This window comes from Sinocyclocheilus grahami, unplaced genomic scaffold, assembly GCF_001515645.1.
Source record: "Sinocyclocheilus grahami isolate Dianchi unplaced genomic scaffold, SAMN03320097.WGS_v1.1 scaffold95.1, whole genome shotgun sequence".
Lineage (NCBI taxonomy): Eukaryota > Metazoa > Chordata > Actinopteri > Cypriniformes > Cyprinidae > Sinocyclocheilus > Sinocyclocheilus grahami.
Window position 1 is genome coordinate 2,289,461 of NW_015505274.1, and position 15,800 is coordinate 2,305,260.

A 15,800-nucleotide genomic window follows, 5' to 3' on the forward strand; every position below is an offset into this window, starting at 1 on the left:
AAGTCTTACACACACACACACACACACACACACACACACACACACACACACACACACACACACACACACACACAGTTATAAAATGTCGTTTTAAATATCTTTAGAAAATATATAATCATATACACGAACAACCGGCAACACAGCCTTGCATTACAAAGGATTACATAAACTAAAAATATATGTCACACTTAATATTTGGAGGTGTACTTCAGTCCAATTAATGACTGTTAATTTATGAATTGGGCGTGACCCAAAAATGATCCCGCTATGCTAGGCTAGTGAAAACCTTGGAAGCAAGACCTCTATCGACTGAAATACAGACATCTGTCCTGTCTAAATTATAATGCAAACAATTGATGAAAACACAAAAATAAGATACGCACAAGGAATGTGAGAATCGACGCGATATACAAAACTATTAGGTACTGGAGCACTTGGAAGAGTAGATGGAGCAGATGAAAGATGCGGTTGCTGTCTCTGCTTGGTCGGCGCTGGAAGATGGAGCGCACCCGGAAAAACAAAATGAAGCGCGGATCCAACAAACGAGGAGAACGCGTGAGATCGGAGCCACACAGATGTTACACCGGATGCAGAGGATTTTGGCCCCGCCCCTTTTTCTCTTGGTTAATTTCTGTTTTTGTTACACTTTTTTTAACACTGCCAGCACCACATCGTGTGGTGTTAGGCAGTCTATACAGTTTGCTTGTATTGTAGAAGTATTGCATAACAGCACAGGCGCATTGTAACGTTTCATTATATATTTTTCTTACTGTTCTGTAATGGTTCACTTGGTACATTCCATTGGATACGTTTAAAAACTGACAATTTAAACAGGTAATACTACATTTAAATGGACTATTCAGTGTGGACTATTTCACAGTACAGTCTTTGTCTGTTAACCCGTCCTTGAGTCCGTAAATTAACAGCTTTACAGAAAAATAAGAGTTAAAGACCTCATATGGTGAGAAAACACTCTTTTCAGACGAAACTGGCTTTATAAAAACTTTCACTGGTTTATTTTGCTCCTTCATTTGGCTTCATGCATATACTGTAAAATAATACTGATCTAAACCGTAAAAGGAATAAACAGCATACAATATGACCACCTAGACAAGTCATACAATATTTGACTCAAATAGAAAAATATTTAATTGTAAAATGTTTCATATATATATATATATATATATACACACACACACTGTTATAAAATGTCGTTTTAAATATCTTTAGAAAATATATAATCAGCTTATTTGTAATAAAAACAATATTGTAATAGTTTTTTTTAAATGCTTTTCTCTGTATGGCCGGACATCAAAGGAAAATATGTTTTTTGGAGGCTGATTGCTGTCTAAATGGTCGGTCATCAGTGCAGCAATTTGTGTATGTATAGAGACAAAAGAATGATTTTGATGCTGATTGCTGTCTGAATAACTGGCCATCTGTGAATGTATGGAGTCAAAAAAGGGGGTTTTGGAGGCTGTAAAAGTTTTTTTTAAGAGTGAGATTTTGTGTGATGTTCTAATGATAGCACTAAAACTGTGATGCCATTTTATTTAAAGTTATTAAATAAAAACACCTTTTAACACCATGCAACTGTAATTATTTTACATTTACAGTAAATGTAATTTTTTGGTGAGAGGTGAGGTTTCTAAGTCACAACTTCTTGCTACTGGGGTTCCTCAAGGCTCAGTGCTTGGACCACTTCTCTTCTCCATCTACATGTCATCATTAGGATCTGTCATTCAGAAGCATGGCTTTTCTTATCACTGCTATGCTGATGACACTTAAATCTACTTCTCATTCCAACCAGATGATCCGACGGTAGCTGCTCGCATCGCAGCCTGTCTGAGAGATGTTTCTTGCTGGATGAAGGACCATCACCTTCAACTCAACCTTACTAAGACAGAACTGCTTGTGGTGCCAGCAAACCCATCACAGCTGCTCTATACAGCTGGGTTTATCAACCATAACTCCTTCCAGGACAGCCAGAAACCTAGGAGTTGTGATCGATGATCAGTTAAGCTTCACAGACCACAGTTCTGTGCTACAACGGCCCGGTCCTGCAGATTTGCCTTATACAACATTAGGAAGATTAGACCCTTCCTGTCAGAGCAAGCCACACAACTTCTTGTCCAAGACTGGACTATTGTAATGCTCTCTTGGTGGACCTTCCCGCATGCACGATCAAGCCTCTGCAACTGATCCAGAATGCAGCAGCGAGAGTGGTCTTCAATGAGCCAAAAAAAGCTCACGTTACTCCTCTCCTCATCAGGTTACACTGGCTACCAGTAGCCGCTCGCATCAAATTCAAGGTACTGATGCTTGCCTACAAGACCACCACTGGCGCTGCACCAATATACCTAAACTCACTAGTTCAAACTTTTGCACCTTCCAGAAGCTTGCGTTCTGCAAGTGAACGGCGCCTTGTGGTGCCATCCCAAAGAGGAACAAAATCACTCTCATGGACCTTTTCCTGGATTGTCCCCAGCTGGTGGAATGACCTCCCGATCTCAATTCGAACAGCTGAGTCTTTAGCCATTTAAAAAAAACATCTAAAGACACATCTTTTTCGCCAGCACCCGACCTGTTGAGATAGTGAATTGGTGGGTTTTTGTTAAATGTGAGCCAAAATCATCACAATTAAAAGAACCAAAGACTTAAACTACTTCAGTCTGTGTGCATTTAATTTATTTAATACACGAGTTTCACAATTTGAGTTGAATTACTGAAATAAATGAACTTTTCCACGACATTCTAATTTATTGAGATGCACCTGTAGTTTCAAAATTTAGGGTTTCTTCCTTGCCATCAAGCCTACAAATACATTTTCCAATTATAAAAATTATGTTTGTTTTAAAATGCTCTTAACATGCAGATTTTTTTTGTTTGTTTTTTTATTTTTTATTTTATTAGACATTAAAGACATAACATGCAACATTTATAACATTAACAAGACATCCAAAAGATTGGCCAGCTATCCATTGCGTTGTGATTGGCTGAATACCTCAAGTGTTGATGTATTTCCTCAGTGACCAGCACGGATCAGCTCTAGGCATGACAAAGTGGATATCGTCCTCTTTTGGAAGGCCAAAGAAAGTAGTGTCGCGTTCTCAACGAAACACACAGCATCTCCACAAAATGGCTGCGGTGGCAACAACAATGCTACAGCGAGAATAAAAGTTATGCCTTCTTTCTTTGCGTGAACATTTGGGCGGCATTATGCAAATCTTCCCACACAGTGACGTTGTAAAAAAAAAAATTTGTATTAGACATTAAAGACATAACATGCAACATTTACAACTTTAACAAGACATCCAAAAAGATAACACAATTAAAGGAATGGGTTTACATTACATAGAAAAAAAGAAAAAACAATAAATAAAAATCAATAATAATACTTAAAGAACTTCAACTCTTTAGCGAATAAAATTGTATCTCTACATTTTTTGTAATCAATACATTGGAGAGACTCAAAATACAAATGAAAATCAGTCATAAAGACCTTCAAACAGGGTTTAGAACTATTTCTTTTACTTTTATGAATATGAAATTTACCAAATAAAATCATTAGATTCATCATAAAATTGACAGATGCATTTTTTGATTCAAAATATAAGATAACATCTTTGGATGTTAATTCACAATTATAACCAGATTTCTGTTGAATATATATAGATAAATCTTCCCAGATTTTTTTGGAATGGTAACATAAAAAAAAAAAGATGTAGAATTATTTCTGGCTGATCTGAACAAAATGAAATGTTTTCATCAATATCCATACATTTTGATAAAGTATAGTTACTAACATAAATATTATGAAGTACTTTCAGATGTATTTCCCGAAGTTTGTTAGATATACAAAACCGAAAGGGAAGAAGCCAAGCTTTTTTCCAAATAATCTTTGGAAAACAAATGTTCCAGAAAAATTTCCCTCTAGGCTTAATAGATCTCTTTTCATAAAATAGATTTCTAATAAATTTATTTGTGCATTTTTTTACTGTTAATGTCCACCCCATTTAAATTAAGAACGAGTTCAATTCTACAAATGTTAAGGGACAACATATGGCTTCTCATTAACATCAATAAACCTGTGGGAATGGCGTTTATCACAGAATAATATTCTCTATATTTAATAGGAAATGGATATTCATAAAATTTTCATAAGAAAGCAACTCAGCTGACTGATCAAAAAGGTCAGATAAAAAAAAAATTCCTTTATCCATCCAACTCTGTAAATAAAGAGATTTCCGGTTAACTGTAATATAAACATTATTCCACAAGATTGCTTTATGTGGAGAAAAGTTATGCACATAACAGCTTCCAGGCCTTGAGAGCTTGTTGATAGAAATTAGATAATGCCACAGGCAGTCTGCTAGTCACACATTAACAAAAAGCGTAAACCTCCAACCTTTTAAAAAAATATTATATGGTAGCCTATAAAAAAAACATTGAGTCTGATTTAAGTAGACAGTGTCTTAACATGCTGATTAAAAGCGTAGATGGAAAGAAATGTTGTCGCAAACATGGTTTACACGGTCAGAGTCATATACAAGTAAAAATAACTATATCTGCAGCATTGTTGTTTTCTGCGAAAGTATCAGTGCCGCTCGCATCTTTATAGAGAAACGCTCACGGGAAGGACTTGCATGAAGCACATTTGGCTCTAAATAAACATATTAGAGGATATAACGCCGAAAGATCATTACAGTAAACGACCCTGAGCGCTTGAGGCGTGTCCCAAGCGGTCCGCCATTTGAATACGCCTGCTCGACACTCTCCCTTTTCCACTGCTTTACACCCATTTCTCGAGACTTCTTCAAATCTGAGGTGTGAACGACCAGTGCTAAAACAGGGGTATTTTCAGTGGTTTGAACTCAAAGAGGGTGGGTGGTGGGGGGTTGGCCAGCCTAGATTTATAAGGACTGGTCTAGGATGCAACATTCAGTTTGAGAAGTAACATATGAAGGGGTCATTGAAGCATTCGCTCAGCCGATTCATTCAGAAGATGGGCTCATTTGGGAACTAATCACTGTGTGTTGCGAAGAGGTGCAACGGCTCTGCTGGGAATTTGTTTGAAACTAGCCTATTTTCGTCGACTATAGAGCAAAATCGGACAATACTGTGTCTAAAATGTAAGTTACTTAATTTTACCTTCTTGTGAAAGGAAAGCCTGCTTAGTGCAACTCCGGAGCATGTTAGCTAGTCTTAATTTCCTTCACTACTTTAAAAAAAATTGGATTAAGCTTTCTTTTTTATTTATTTAGCGTTAGGCTAAACAAACAACACAATATCTTGTTTTAAACAAATCTTGTTCACAGCTATCAAAAACAGTATGAAGTAATAAAATTGCTTAAATAATAATTGCCAAATATAAATTAAAGTAGGCTATTGCGTGCTTCTGTGGTGACTCTTGGATTCAGCGTTCTGTTGAGAATCATACAAATGTCCGTAGATCAGCATAAACTCTGAGTCGACTGAACTAACTCAAGACCACGCTATTATTTCTATTTGGAAATTTAATTTAATTTTTTTAGCAGAACTACCACACAACAATCACAATTCACACTTGAAGGGAGAGGACAATGAGAACATGAGGAATCCAAAACCCTGCAGAGTGAAACAGCATGATCCTGAAGAACAAAGAGGTTTGTGTCTGTTCTTGATTCTTCATTAATGCTGCCGAAGACCATGATATCAGCTTCAGGAAACTTACTAGATTTAGTGGTCGAAATTTCATATACATTTTGGCAACAGAAAAAGCCCCAAATAGTGCATATTTGCATGGCAATTGTTGATTCTGAAAGCCTTTTTTTCCACAAAACACGATCTGAACCAGTGAACTATCTTGATAAATGCAGTCTTTACCTGTTGCAAAGTTTTTGTGACTTTAATAAAACAGCATATTTTGTTGTTGTTGTAAACTCCAACTGTAGCTCACTGCAAGATAATTATTTGATAGTAAAGACACTGAAGATTAGAGAACAGCATATCAATTCATTAAATAAAAATAAGTTTTCTCATAAGAGCAGGGTATTTAGTATCCTGAAACCTCTCTTCCATTAACATCCATTAAAATTTGTCCTCGTCTCTCTGCCAGTAATTAAATTGCTTCAAAAGAATGTTCAGTTTAACATTTACTCATTCTTATACTAAAAGTAATGTAGAAAATAATTAGAGACATTACAAGGCAGCTGTAATCTGTCCCAGAATTTTCACAATCTCTCATTGTGTGTGTGTTTTCTCTAACCATGGAGAATCACTGTAGGGCAGTGGTTCTCAACCGGGGGCCCACTAGGGAGCCTCAGGAAACTTCCAAATTGGCCTTAAGATGATGGAATAAAAGGCCCTTTCACACAAAACACGAACTGAACCAGTGTATTCATTCCTATAAAGCCATTCATACCAGGCACAAGTATTTTCTTGAAGCGACCCTGTTTTTATTCAGTGTGTCCACTCCAGTAAGTTATCATTTTTGTGTCATATGTCCAGCACTGCTGCAGTTTCTGGTGGTGTTAGTGCACTGAATTCAGCATTAAAGACTTGAAGTTGCTGTTGCCTTTGTACTCCACACATATGAGCAGAAACCCAAAACTTTAAATAAAACATTTGCATTTCATGAATGCGTTGAAGTACGTCAGTGCGAGTTGTTTGCATAAAGCTATTTCAGTCATGCAAGACCAACTTGTATCTGTTTGAATGGGGAAATAACAATTATAAAAAACTGCTTGCCAAACTCACATTTCAATAACATATTTCAAATAAGCTATAAAATAAGTTATGAGCTGCTGTCTCATAAATGGTGTTTCATATGGTCAAATAATGATAAAAATATATATTTCAGGACAGTTCAGCCAATTGTATTGGCTGTGTGTTTTCTAACCTTGGAGAATCACTCCAGGGCAGTGGTTCTCAACCAGGGGCCCACTAGGGGGCCTCAGCAAACTTCCAGGGGTCCTTAAGATGATATAAAATGCTTTAAAATAAGATAAAACAACTAAAAATCAAGATGAAAACTGGCATAAAATTGTGTTTTTCTTTTTTCTCCATCCTTTTTTAAACTCTCATTAAGTAGAAAATGTGGAGAAATTGCCATATTTCTCAGTTAAAAATGAATAAAAAATTTTTTTTAAATCCATATCCTATAAATCACAAAGTGAAGTCAATTTTTTTTAATCTTTCTGCAACTTCTCTCCCTTTTTTTTTTTTTTTTGTGAAAGGGCCTTCAAAAGAATGTTCAGTTTAACATTTACTCATTCTTATACTTAAAGTAATGTAGAAAAGAATTAGAGGCATTACAAGGCAGCTGTAATCGGTCCCAGAATTATTGTTTTTAACATTAGAAATCATGCTCATAAAAATGCTCATATTTGTGCAGTCATTGCACATCAAACGATCCAGGTTTGATGGTATTAAGATAAGATCTTTGTGTTGAAAGTTTATCAAATTTGGTGTTTTAATTTGACATTTGCCTCTCTTTTGATTTATAATGATATAATATGTTTATTTTAGACCTGATGGATGCGAACAAGAAAGGAAAAAAAGTAGCCAAAAAGTCTGTCGCCAGCTCTCTTCACACAAGAATTCATACTAGAGACAAGCAGAAACATAAAAAAGCCATTAGGCTGCAGGCGGGGATCCACGCTGAAGATAAACTGCACACATGTGATCAGTGCGACAAGAGTTTCACGTGCAAAGAAGACCTTAAGAAACACATGAAAACCCACACTGGAGAGAAGCCGCACACATGTGATCAGTGCGGGAAGAGTTTCACGTGCAAAGAAGACCTTAAGAAACACATGAAAACCCACACTGGAGAGAAGCCGCACACATGTGATCAGTGTGAGAAGAGTTTCACGTGCAAAGAAGACCTTAAGAAACACATGAAAACCCACACTGGAGAGAAGCCGCACACATGTGATCAGTGCGGGAAGAGTTTCACGTGCAAAGAAGACCTTAAGAAACACATGAAAATCCACACCGGAGAGAAGCCGTACACATGTGATAAGTGTGGGAAGAGTTTCCCACGAAAAGACAGCGCTCTGAGACACATGAAAATCCACACTGGAGAGACGTCGTACACATGTGATCAATGTGGGAAGAGTTTTAACGTCAAAAGAAGCCTTTTATCACACATGAAAATCCACAAAGGAGTGAAGCTGCATGCATGTGATCAGTGTGGGGAGAGATTCAGATGCAAATTACAACTTAGGCAACACATGACAATCCACACTGAATACAGGCCGCACACATGTGATAAATGCGGGAAGGGTTTCACGCGCAAAGAACACCTTCAAAGACACATGATCATCCACACTGGAGAGAAGCCGTATACTTGTGAGCAGTGCGGGAAGAGTTTCGCACTAAAGCAGTCCGTTAAAAGCCACATGTTGGTTCACACTGAAGAAAAGCCGCACACATGTGATCAGTGTGGGAAGGGTTTTTCAAGCAAAATAGGCCTTACGGTACACATGACTATCCACACTGGAGAGAAGCCACACGCATGTGATCAGTGCGGGAAGAGTTTTGCACTCAAACGATCCCTAAAGGAACACATGAAAATTCACACCGGAGAGAAGCCGCACACATGTGATCAATGCGGGACGAGTTTCACACAAAGATCACACCTTACGGTACACATGAAAATCCACACTGGAGAAAAGCCACACACGTGTGATGAATGTGGTATGAGTTTCACACACAGTTCCACTCTAAAAATACATCTACATACCCACTCTGAAAACAAACCGTTTTACTGTGATCAGTGTGGCAAAGGTTTTATTCTGAAATCAGCCCTGAAGAGCCACCAGAAAGTTCATGCTAAAGTCAGAAATTATTCGTGTCTTTTGTGTGAAAAGAGTTTTAGTCTGCTGAGTGTTTTTAAACTGCACCAGAAAAGACACAGCTCTGTAAAGTCTTTTATGTGCTTTGAGTGTGGGAAGTGCTTTTTTACAAATTCTGAACTGAAACAGCACCAGCTAGTTCACACTGGGGAGAAACCTTACAAGTGTTCGCACTGTGACAAGAGATTCTCTCTGTTAGGAAACATGAAAACACATGAGAGGATCCATACTGGAGAGAAGCCGTAAACACTGCCCAACAAGTGAGAAGAGTTTTAATAAATTAGCTTCTCTACGCAGTCATACAACAAAAAACACAAATCTATGCAATAGATTTAAGCTCTCCTCTGTATAAATCTGTCCTAACCAGCCACAGTTTGTGTAAGGATAAGGATCAACATCATTCACAGTGTCACAGTGAACCATGTTCATCTTCATGCTCACCAGTTTCAAGTGTGAGCTTCATATAACCTCAAAGATGGATTTCCTACCAAAATAAGTTTTATTTCTTAAGTTTCACATATAATTTTCTCATGCGTGACTCTTAGTTCATTTATTCTCTTTTATGAAAGAAAAAAGTAGTTTACAAAATGTTATAGTGCTAGCATATGTATTTTTTTACTTGTTTGTCATACTTGGAACATGTAGCTATTCTGCCACTTATGATATATTTACAATTTTCCAATGCAAGGTCTACTATCAAGTAACTTTGCAACTTGTGACCGCTTCTCTTCTTGTCTTGAGATGTTTTGGTAATCTTTTAAGTCTATAAAATTTGTTCGTTTTTACTTTTACTTGTTTTCTCTTTTTTTTTGGTATTTGTTTTAATTACTCATTGATTAAACTCTTTATCTAACTTTTTGTCCATTTGTATCGTTTGTTAATTCTATTTGCATCAAAAATAAACAACTTAATTTTAGTGAGGTGCACTTTGGATTGGGTTTCATCCAATGCACATGCCCACCAACTTCTCTTGCTATGATCAGATGCTTAACCTTTTGTCATTTCTGTTGTGTGTTTGTTGAGAGATTAACATGCAGCACATATTTACATACTCATCTAAACCCCAATCCCAGTAGCACTGGTAGCATCACAGTGTGTGCAGCTGTTTCTTTTTATCCCTGGACAAAAAACAAAGAACTTAGCAGTGAGTATATTGGGGTCTTTGGTGCTGTTTGTAAATCGGGACAGCTGTATTACTATAGGCCAGTGATCCTCGAATCTGGCCCACAAGATCCACTTTCCTGCAGAGTTTAGCTCTAACCCTAATCAAACACACCTGAGCATGCTAATCAATGTCTTCACACTCATTAGAAAATCACAGGTAAGTAAGTTTGATCAGTGTTGGAGCTAAACTCTGCAGCGCATTGGCCCTCCAGGGCAAGATTTGAGGAACCCTGCTATAGGCTATTAAAAGGACATCAACACAAAGTGCACTGTATAGGTCCATCACTCTCACTTCTATGGCAGAAACACCAAAATGTGTAAATATGTCCACAGTTTACGCCCATACGTCTTTTAGGAGTGTATAAATACATTTGCATATGATAACTTATTTCCACAACTTTCTGTCATGCCTCCTCATGAAATGGCATTTAGTCAATGTGCACTTGTACCATTGCAATCAAGCAATGATGTAATTTTTGTCACACTCAACCAAGTGAACTTGAGACTAAACCATACTTTGAATCACGCACAAACATTTTTACATTTCTAAAATAGTATATATGGATATAAGCGTTTCAAAGAACATTTTGTATAAAACAAGATATAAGAAGACATTTTAAAGCATAAATACAAGATTTGTCTGATACCTTTAATTAAATGCTGAAAAATCTAAACCTTTTTAATTGCATTTATTATTTCATCTAATATAAACATAAAAAAGAGCATTAACATTGCAAGAATAAGAGTTTATGGACCAAAATATATGAAATAAATATGAAAACAAGTCATATATATATATATATATGCAGGTATATATATGCTATATGTGTGTGTGTGTGTGTATGTATGTATGTATATTATAGCTTTAGTCATATATAAATTATAGCTCAAAGAGCCCATATTTTCTTGTGCATTTGGTATTTCCCAGTAACATTATTAATATTAACTGTACTATACTTTTATCTGTAAAAATAAAAATGCATGAAATGCACATAAATTGATTTTAAAGTTTGACATTACTGTCTGACGTAATTGCTTTTCATTTTTATTGTGAAAAGTCGTTTTCTTGACATCTTTAGAGTCCGTCCATTAGAAACAGTGGTCAATAGAACAGAACAGAATAGAATATTTTATACTGTAGACTACCCCAGTACAGTAGATGGCAGTATGAACCTATTTTGTTGCCAATGAGCACACAGAAGAATCACGCCAGAAAAGGTTGTGAGTTGTGTGACCCTTGAATCTTGCATTGTTTTTTTTTGTGCAGTGTAATTTTCTGCCAAAATTGTCTTAACATTATGAAAATATTATTATTAAAAGACTCTATCATTTTTAGAACGCTTTGTTGATGTCTGAGTTGTCAGGTTCGCCGTGCTCACATCACATTGATCCCAGTGTATGCGTGTAATGGCAGAGCGAGGAGCTCATTTAACAACAGCGGCTCCAGCTGAAGACAGACCGTCCATATTCGAGGTTTTAGCTCAGGACTCTTTGATGAGTGCTGTTAAACCGGCATTACTTCATGCTGTGAAGGTATGCTTACGCATTTACTGCATTTGCCACCAATGTACAATAGATGACATTATGGTATTAGATTAATCTTGCCTCTAAACATGTCTTTGCCTCGTGCTGTAATGAAGTGAAGCCCAAGAACTTGGGCTGTGTGCTTAATACAATACTTGCAGTGCACTCTAAGCAGGTGTTCTGTGGCCAAATTCGGCTCATATGCGTGGTATAACTTAGGACCCACAGTATTTGCACAATTACACAATGTAGTGAGTTCAACTTGACCTTTCATCACCAGTGTGAAGAATAAACCAGACTGAATTGGACTGCCTGAAGCTATTTACTCAAAACTGTATTCAAAAACACAAAATAAACACATTTGTAAGCATAGACCTTGGATTTCAAACTTTTTGATGCCACAGACCCCCGAATATGATCTTCGTCATGTGACGGATCCACATGATAAAACGTAAAAGACAGTTTCTTGTATAAAGATACAATTTATTTTGTGAAAAATTCATATTATAGATGTCTAAAATATAATTTGAAAAATATTTAGTTTATATTAAATTACATTTTACATTATTTTTTTACTTGATATAGTCCTGTACTGTTGGACATTATGTATTTATTTACTTCATCTCGTTTTTTTAAAATAATTTGTAATTATTTTAATCTTATTTTTATTATTTCTTTTTTTCTCTAAACTGTTCCATGGACCCCCTAGCATGCAAACATACTTCTATTGTTTTATATATTTAAAAAATAGTTATAAAACTAGTAATAAAATAAACTTTACAGTATTTACCGGCATTGAATACTCCTGATGTGTAGACCCTGCCTTTGTCCACAGATCCTTGCTACGTCTAACCCCGCACGCCATGGGTTTCTTTGGCAGAGGTTTGATGAGATTTATGCTATCCTGGATGTGTTATTGCAGCATCATTTCCTTTACCACACCAGCGCCTCATTTTCGGAGAATTTCTACGGTCTGAAGCGTGTAGGAGAAGACGGCACACGTGCAGCTCATCTGGGACTCCGGCGCAGACAGCACTGGCGTTCTTTGTTCCTACTGGCCCTCCTTCCTTACCTACACACCAAACTGGAAAAAGTCCTTGCTCGACAGAGAGACGAGGACGATTTCTCCATCCGCTTGCCGCAGTCCGTCATGCAGAAGTTGTACAGGGCTTTTTTGGCTGCGTACCCCTTTGTGTGCATGGCCTGGGATGGCTGGGTCTTTTGCCATCAGCTTTTGTATGTTTTTGGCAAAACACGGACACATTCTCCGCTTCTGTGGCTGGCAGGGGTTAAACTCTCATATCGCACAGCTAATGACATACACAGCCTAGATCTCAAGCCATCAGGCCTGGCACTGAGCCACAGTCAAAGGTGCGTTATTTAGAGTCTATACTAAATTATTTTCTTGAGGTTTACCAAAATATAAAGATGTAAAGCTAAAATCTCTTGTGTTTTCAGCTTTGGAGAGAAATTTCAGCGTCTGGTCTCTACGGCAGTTGGCGGTTTGGCTGTGTCTCTTTCAACCAGCCTCTCGATTGGAGTGTTTTTCCTGCAGTTCCTGGAGTGGTGGTATTCATCCGAGAACCAGAGCACCGTTAAATCCTTGACCTCCCTTCCAACCCCTCCAACGCCTCTCCACCTGCACAGCCAGGAGACTTCACCCACACACATCAAAGTCTGCCCGCTCTGCAGGAAAGTGCGCAGCAATGACACTGCGCTTGCCACTTCAGGCTATGTGTTTTGTTATAAGTGTATATATGTGTACGTTAAAGCCAATCACAGGTGTCCCCTCACTGGCTACCCTTCAGGACTGCAGCACCTCATTAAAATATACACACCTGATGGATAGATAGGTCAAATCTGTTTAATTTGGTTTCCAAGATGCATTATTAATGTGGATCTGTCTGATTTTACATAATTATTGCACATTGTTCATGTGAACAACAGGTTTAGTGTTAATTGTTATTCTAAGGAAGGCTAAAAAGCTTTTAAGTTGATATATAAAAATGGACTATTATTTTATGAAATGTGTAAATATTACATTTGTACAGATATCATCATTGCCGACTCTTATTCAAGAGTCACTAGAGAACAGGGGCATTTCCTCCGAGTAGGCAAGGAAGGCAGTGTCTCCTCAAAATTGTAGTACAAAAATAAAACAACGCCAATATTACAAAATATAACATAAAAAAAAAGTGTATAAATCACTAATTTTTCTAAAATAAACTTTGTCCAACCACGACACCAGCAGGTAAAATTGCAGCAGGAGTCAGTTTCTCTCACCTCCCCTGAGCCCATTGAGTTTTAACAGACCACCTAAAGCGAGTGTTTACATTGAATCTAGAACAGATATATATGCAACAAAAACATGTATATACATTTAAAAAGTAGAACAAATGAACATTTTGATATTCTACTAACGATTTATAATTCAATGTGTGTGTGTGTGTGTGTGTGGGCACATCACTGATTTGTTGACTCCTCCCTCTTTTTGTGACGGGCATCAATGTATCTGCTTGCTGCTAATAAGATACAATCTTGTTTTTCACCTAATAAATATTGAAGTTGTGTTTTCTTGTTTAACATTTTGAAGTCTGAAAAATCAACTAAATTATTAAAAAGGCGATCTGTGACTAGGCTCTAACCTAACAGCACTAACTGTTGATACAACTATTATTACTGCTGATTTGATTACAGATGGAGGAAAATCAATTTGATTTGGCTGTAATGGAGCACTGCATGAATAAAATATTATTGTAGTCCAAAACCTAGAAATGAGTTTGCATTTTACCACTTACGGTTTCATCATCCTGAAGTCAGTGGGTTTTTTGAACAGGTTTGTAGTTAACTCAGGATATTTTCACGTTTTCTTCTACGTCAATCATCAGTAATACCTATGGAACGATATTCCGGACAATTTTCAAATAGAATAGCAAATTGTATTTTCAATATGTGGACGCATAAATTGTGACATAATCCAAATGCAATTGCAAATCCTGCATTAGCGTTTGCATTTTTGCTTTCGCGAACGCACAGTGACTGCCAAATTTCAAATGAAAAAGCAAAGTCCATTTGCAGCTGTATTTCCCATGTCTTAGGAGTTACGAGCCTGTCATATTTAAATAGCAATATTAATTACCACGTCTGCTTTTTCACTCTCGCTGCGTCGCGCATGTAACCTGCCAAAACTCAAATGGAATCGCAATTCCTTTTGCATTTGAATTTCCGACGTCTGCACGGAAAGCTGTCAATCAATGTGAGGGGGCGGGGCTACACTAGGGGGCGTGTTTGTGTTGGGAGGTGACGTCACTCACAGACGACCGTGCCGAGTGCTCTGATCAATGGAGGCAATCGGTAAAGGCTCCGCTAAAGGCAGCTACCAATCAGTTTCGTACCTGTGTGAACGAACAGACAGTGCAACCTTCTCGGCTAATGAACCGGAAGTCTCACCCAGGCTTACTTCCGCGTTGAAGAAAAAGGTGGATAGGATATGCGCATAGCGCGGACACGCTAACGTTTGCGGTTTACGGTGTTTATTACCACAACAACCGTCCGAGTCAGTGGCGCCTGCAGGTGTACGGCTGTACGAACTGTGCGTAACATGAGCGCTCCGACTGACCTGAGATTTGCCCCGCAAACATTTCAGCAGTTATTATAGGCCTGTGTGTCACGTATTTCTGTCGACTGAACCCATGCCGTTAATTATGAATTTATCAGTCTTTTGCATGCCAAAGTCAATTTCTGCATAGAAATATTACTCCAAATAGAAGCAGAAAATCGTGCTATACGCACTTTCATGAGATCGGGTTAGCCTACAACAATTCATTTATTGGCTATTTTACAAATGGGAATACAACGCTACCTGTAAAATTTATAGTGAAAAGTACTTTAAAAGCGTCTGGAATGCAATAAAGTAATTTTAAAGCTGTTTTTTAAAACATTTGCTGCATGGATAAAAAAATTAAATAATTAACATATCAAATTGCCTTGCAGCAAAGGTATTCAGAACAGAGCAACATACAAATCAGAAAAAGCAGCTATACAATTATAGGACAAAGTTTTACATATATGCCATTATAATTAGCGTTTTATTTTTTTAACTGTACGGAATTATAAAATAAAACGCAAATTATAATCGGGCCTTCCATCAATTATAGTGATGAAAAAATAACTCACCATCTCCTATTTGAAGGTGCTTTTAGAGAGAAATGCACGGCTTACATAATGAAAGAGTTTATTTTATTAGGAGTCTATTTTCGATTTGAATTATTT

The 15,800-nt window shown here is 37.2% G+C and overlaps 2 protein-coding genes across 5 annotated transcripts; both read left to right on the top strand.

Annotated features, from left to right (window-relative positions):
* Positions 1–4,647: 4,647 nt before the first annotated feature.
* On the top strand, positions 4,648–9,802 carry drll.3 (draculin-like, tandem duplicate 3). Of its 3 annotated transcripts, none has more exons than XM_016275558.1 (3): positions 4,648–4,827; positions 5,538–5,645; positions 7,510–9,802. In XM_016275558.1, the coding sequence occupies exons 2-3, from the start codon at positions 5,591–5,593 to the stop codon at positions 9,084–9,086; spliced, it is 1,632 nt and encodes a 543-aa protein (XP_016131044.1). In that variant the 5' UTR covers positions 4,648–4,827; positions 5,538–5,590; the 3' UTR covers positions 9,087–9,802. The 3 variants fall into 3 exon arrangements, with proteins under 3 accessions (XP_016131044.1, XP_016131042.1, XP_016131043.1); XM_016275556.1 differs by lacking the exon at positions 4,648–4,827 and adding an exon at positions 4,853–5,132 and having other exon boundaries at positions 5,535–5,645; XM_016275557.1 differs by lacking the exon at positions 4,648–4,827 and adding an exon at positions 4,853–5,132.
* A 1,370-nt stretch (positions 9,803–11,172) lies between these two features.
* Positions 11,173–13,689, top strand: pex12 (peroxisomal biogenesis factor 12). 2 transcript variants are annotated; one of them, XM_016275561.1, is made up of 4 exons: positions 11,173–11,222; positions 11,369–11,537; positions 12,364–12,899; positions 12,987–13,689. In XM_016275561.1, the coding sequence occupies exons 2-4, from the start codon at positions 11,403–11,405 to the stop codon at positions 13,375–13,377; spliced, it is 1,062 nt and encodes a 353-aa protein (XP_016131047.1). In that variant the 5' UTR covers positions 11,173–11,222; positions 11,369–11,402; the 3' UTR covers positions 13,378–13,689. The 2 variants fall into 2 exon arrangements, with proteins under 2 accessions (XP_016131047.1, XP_016131045.1); XM_016275559.1 differs by lacking the exon at positions 11,173–11,222 and having other exon boundaries at positions 11,231–11,537.
* The last annotated feature ends 2,111 nt before the right edge of the window (positions 13,690–15,800 follow it).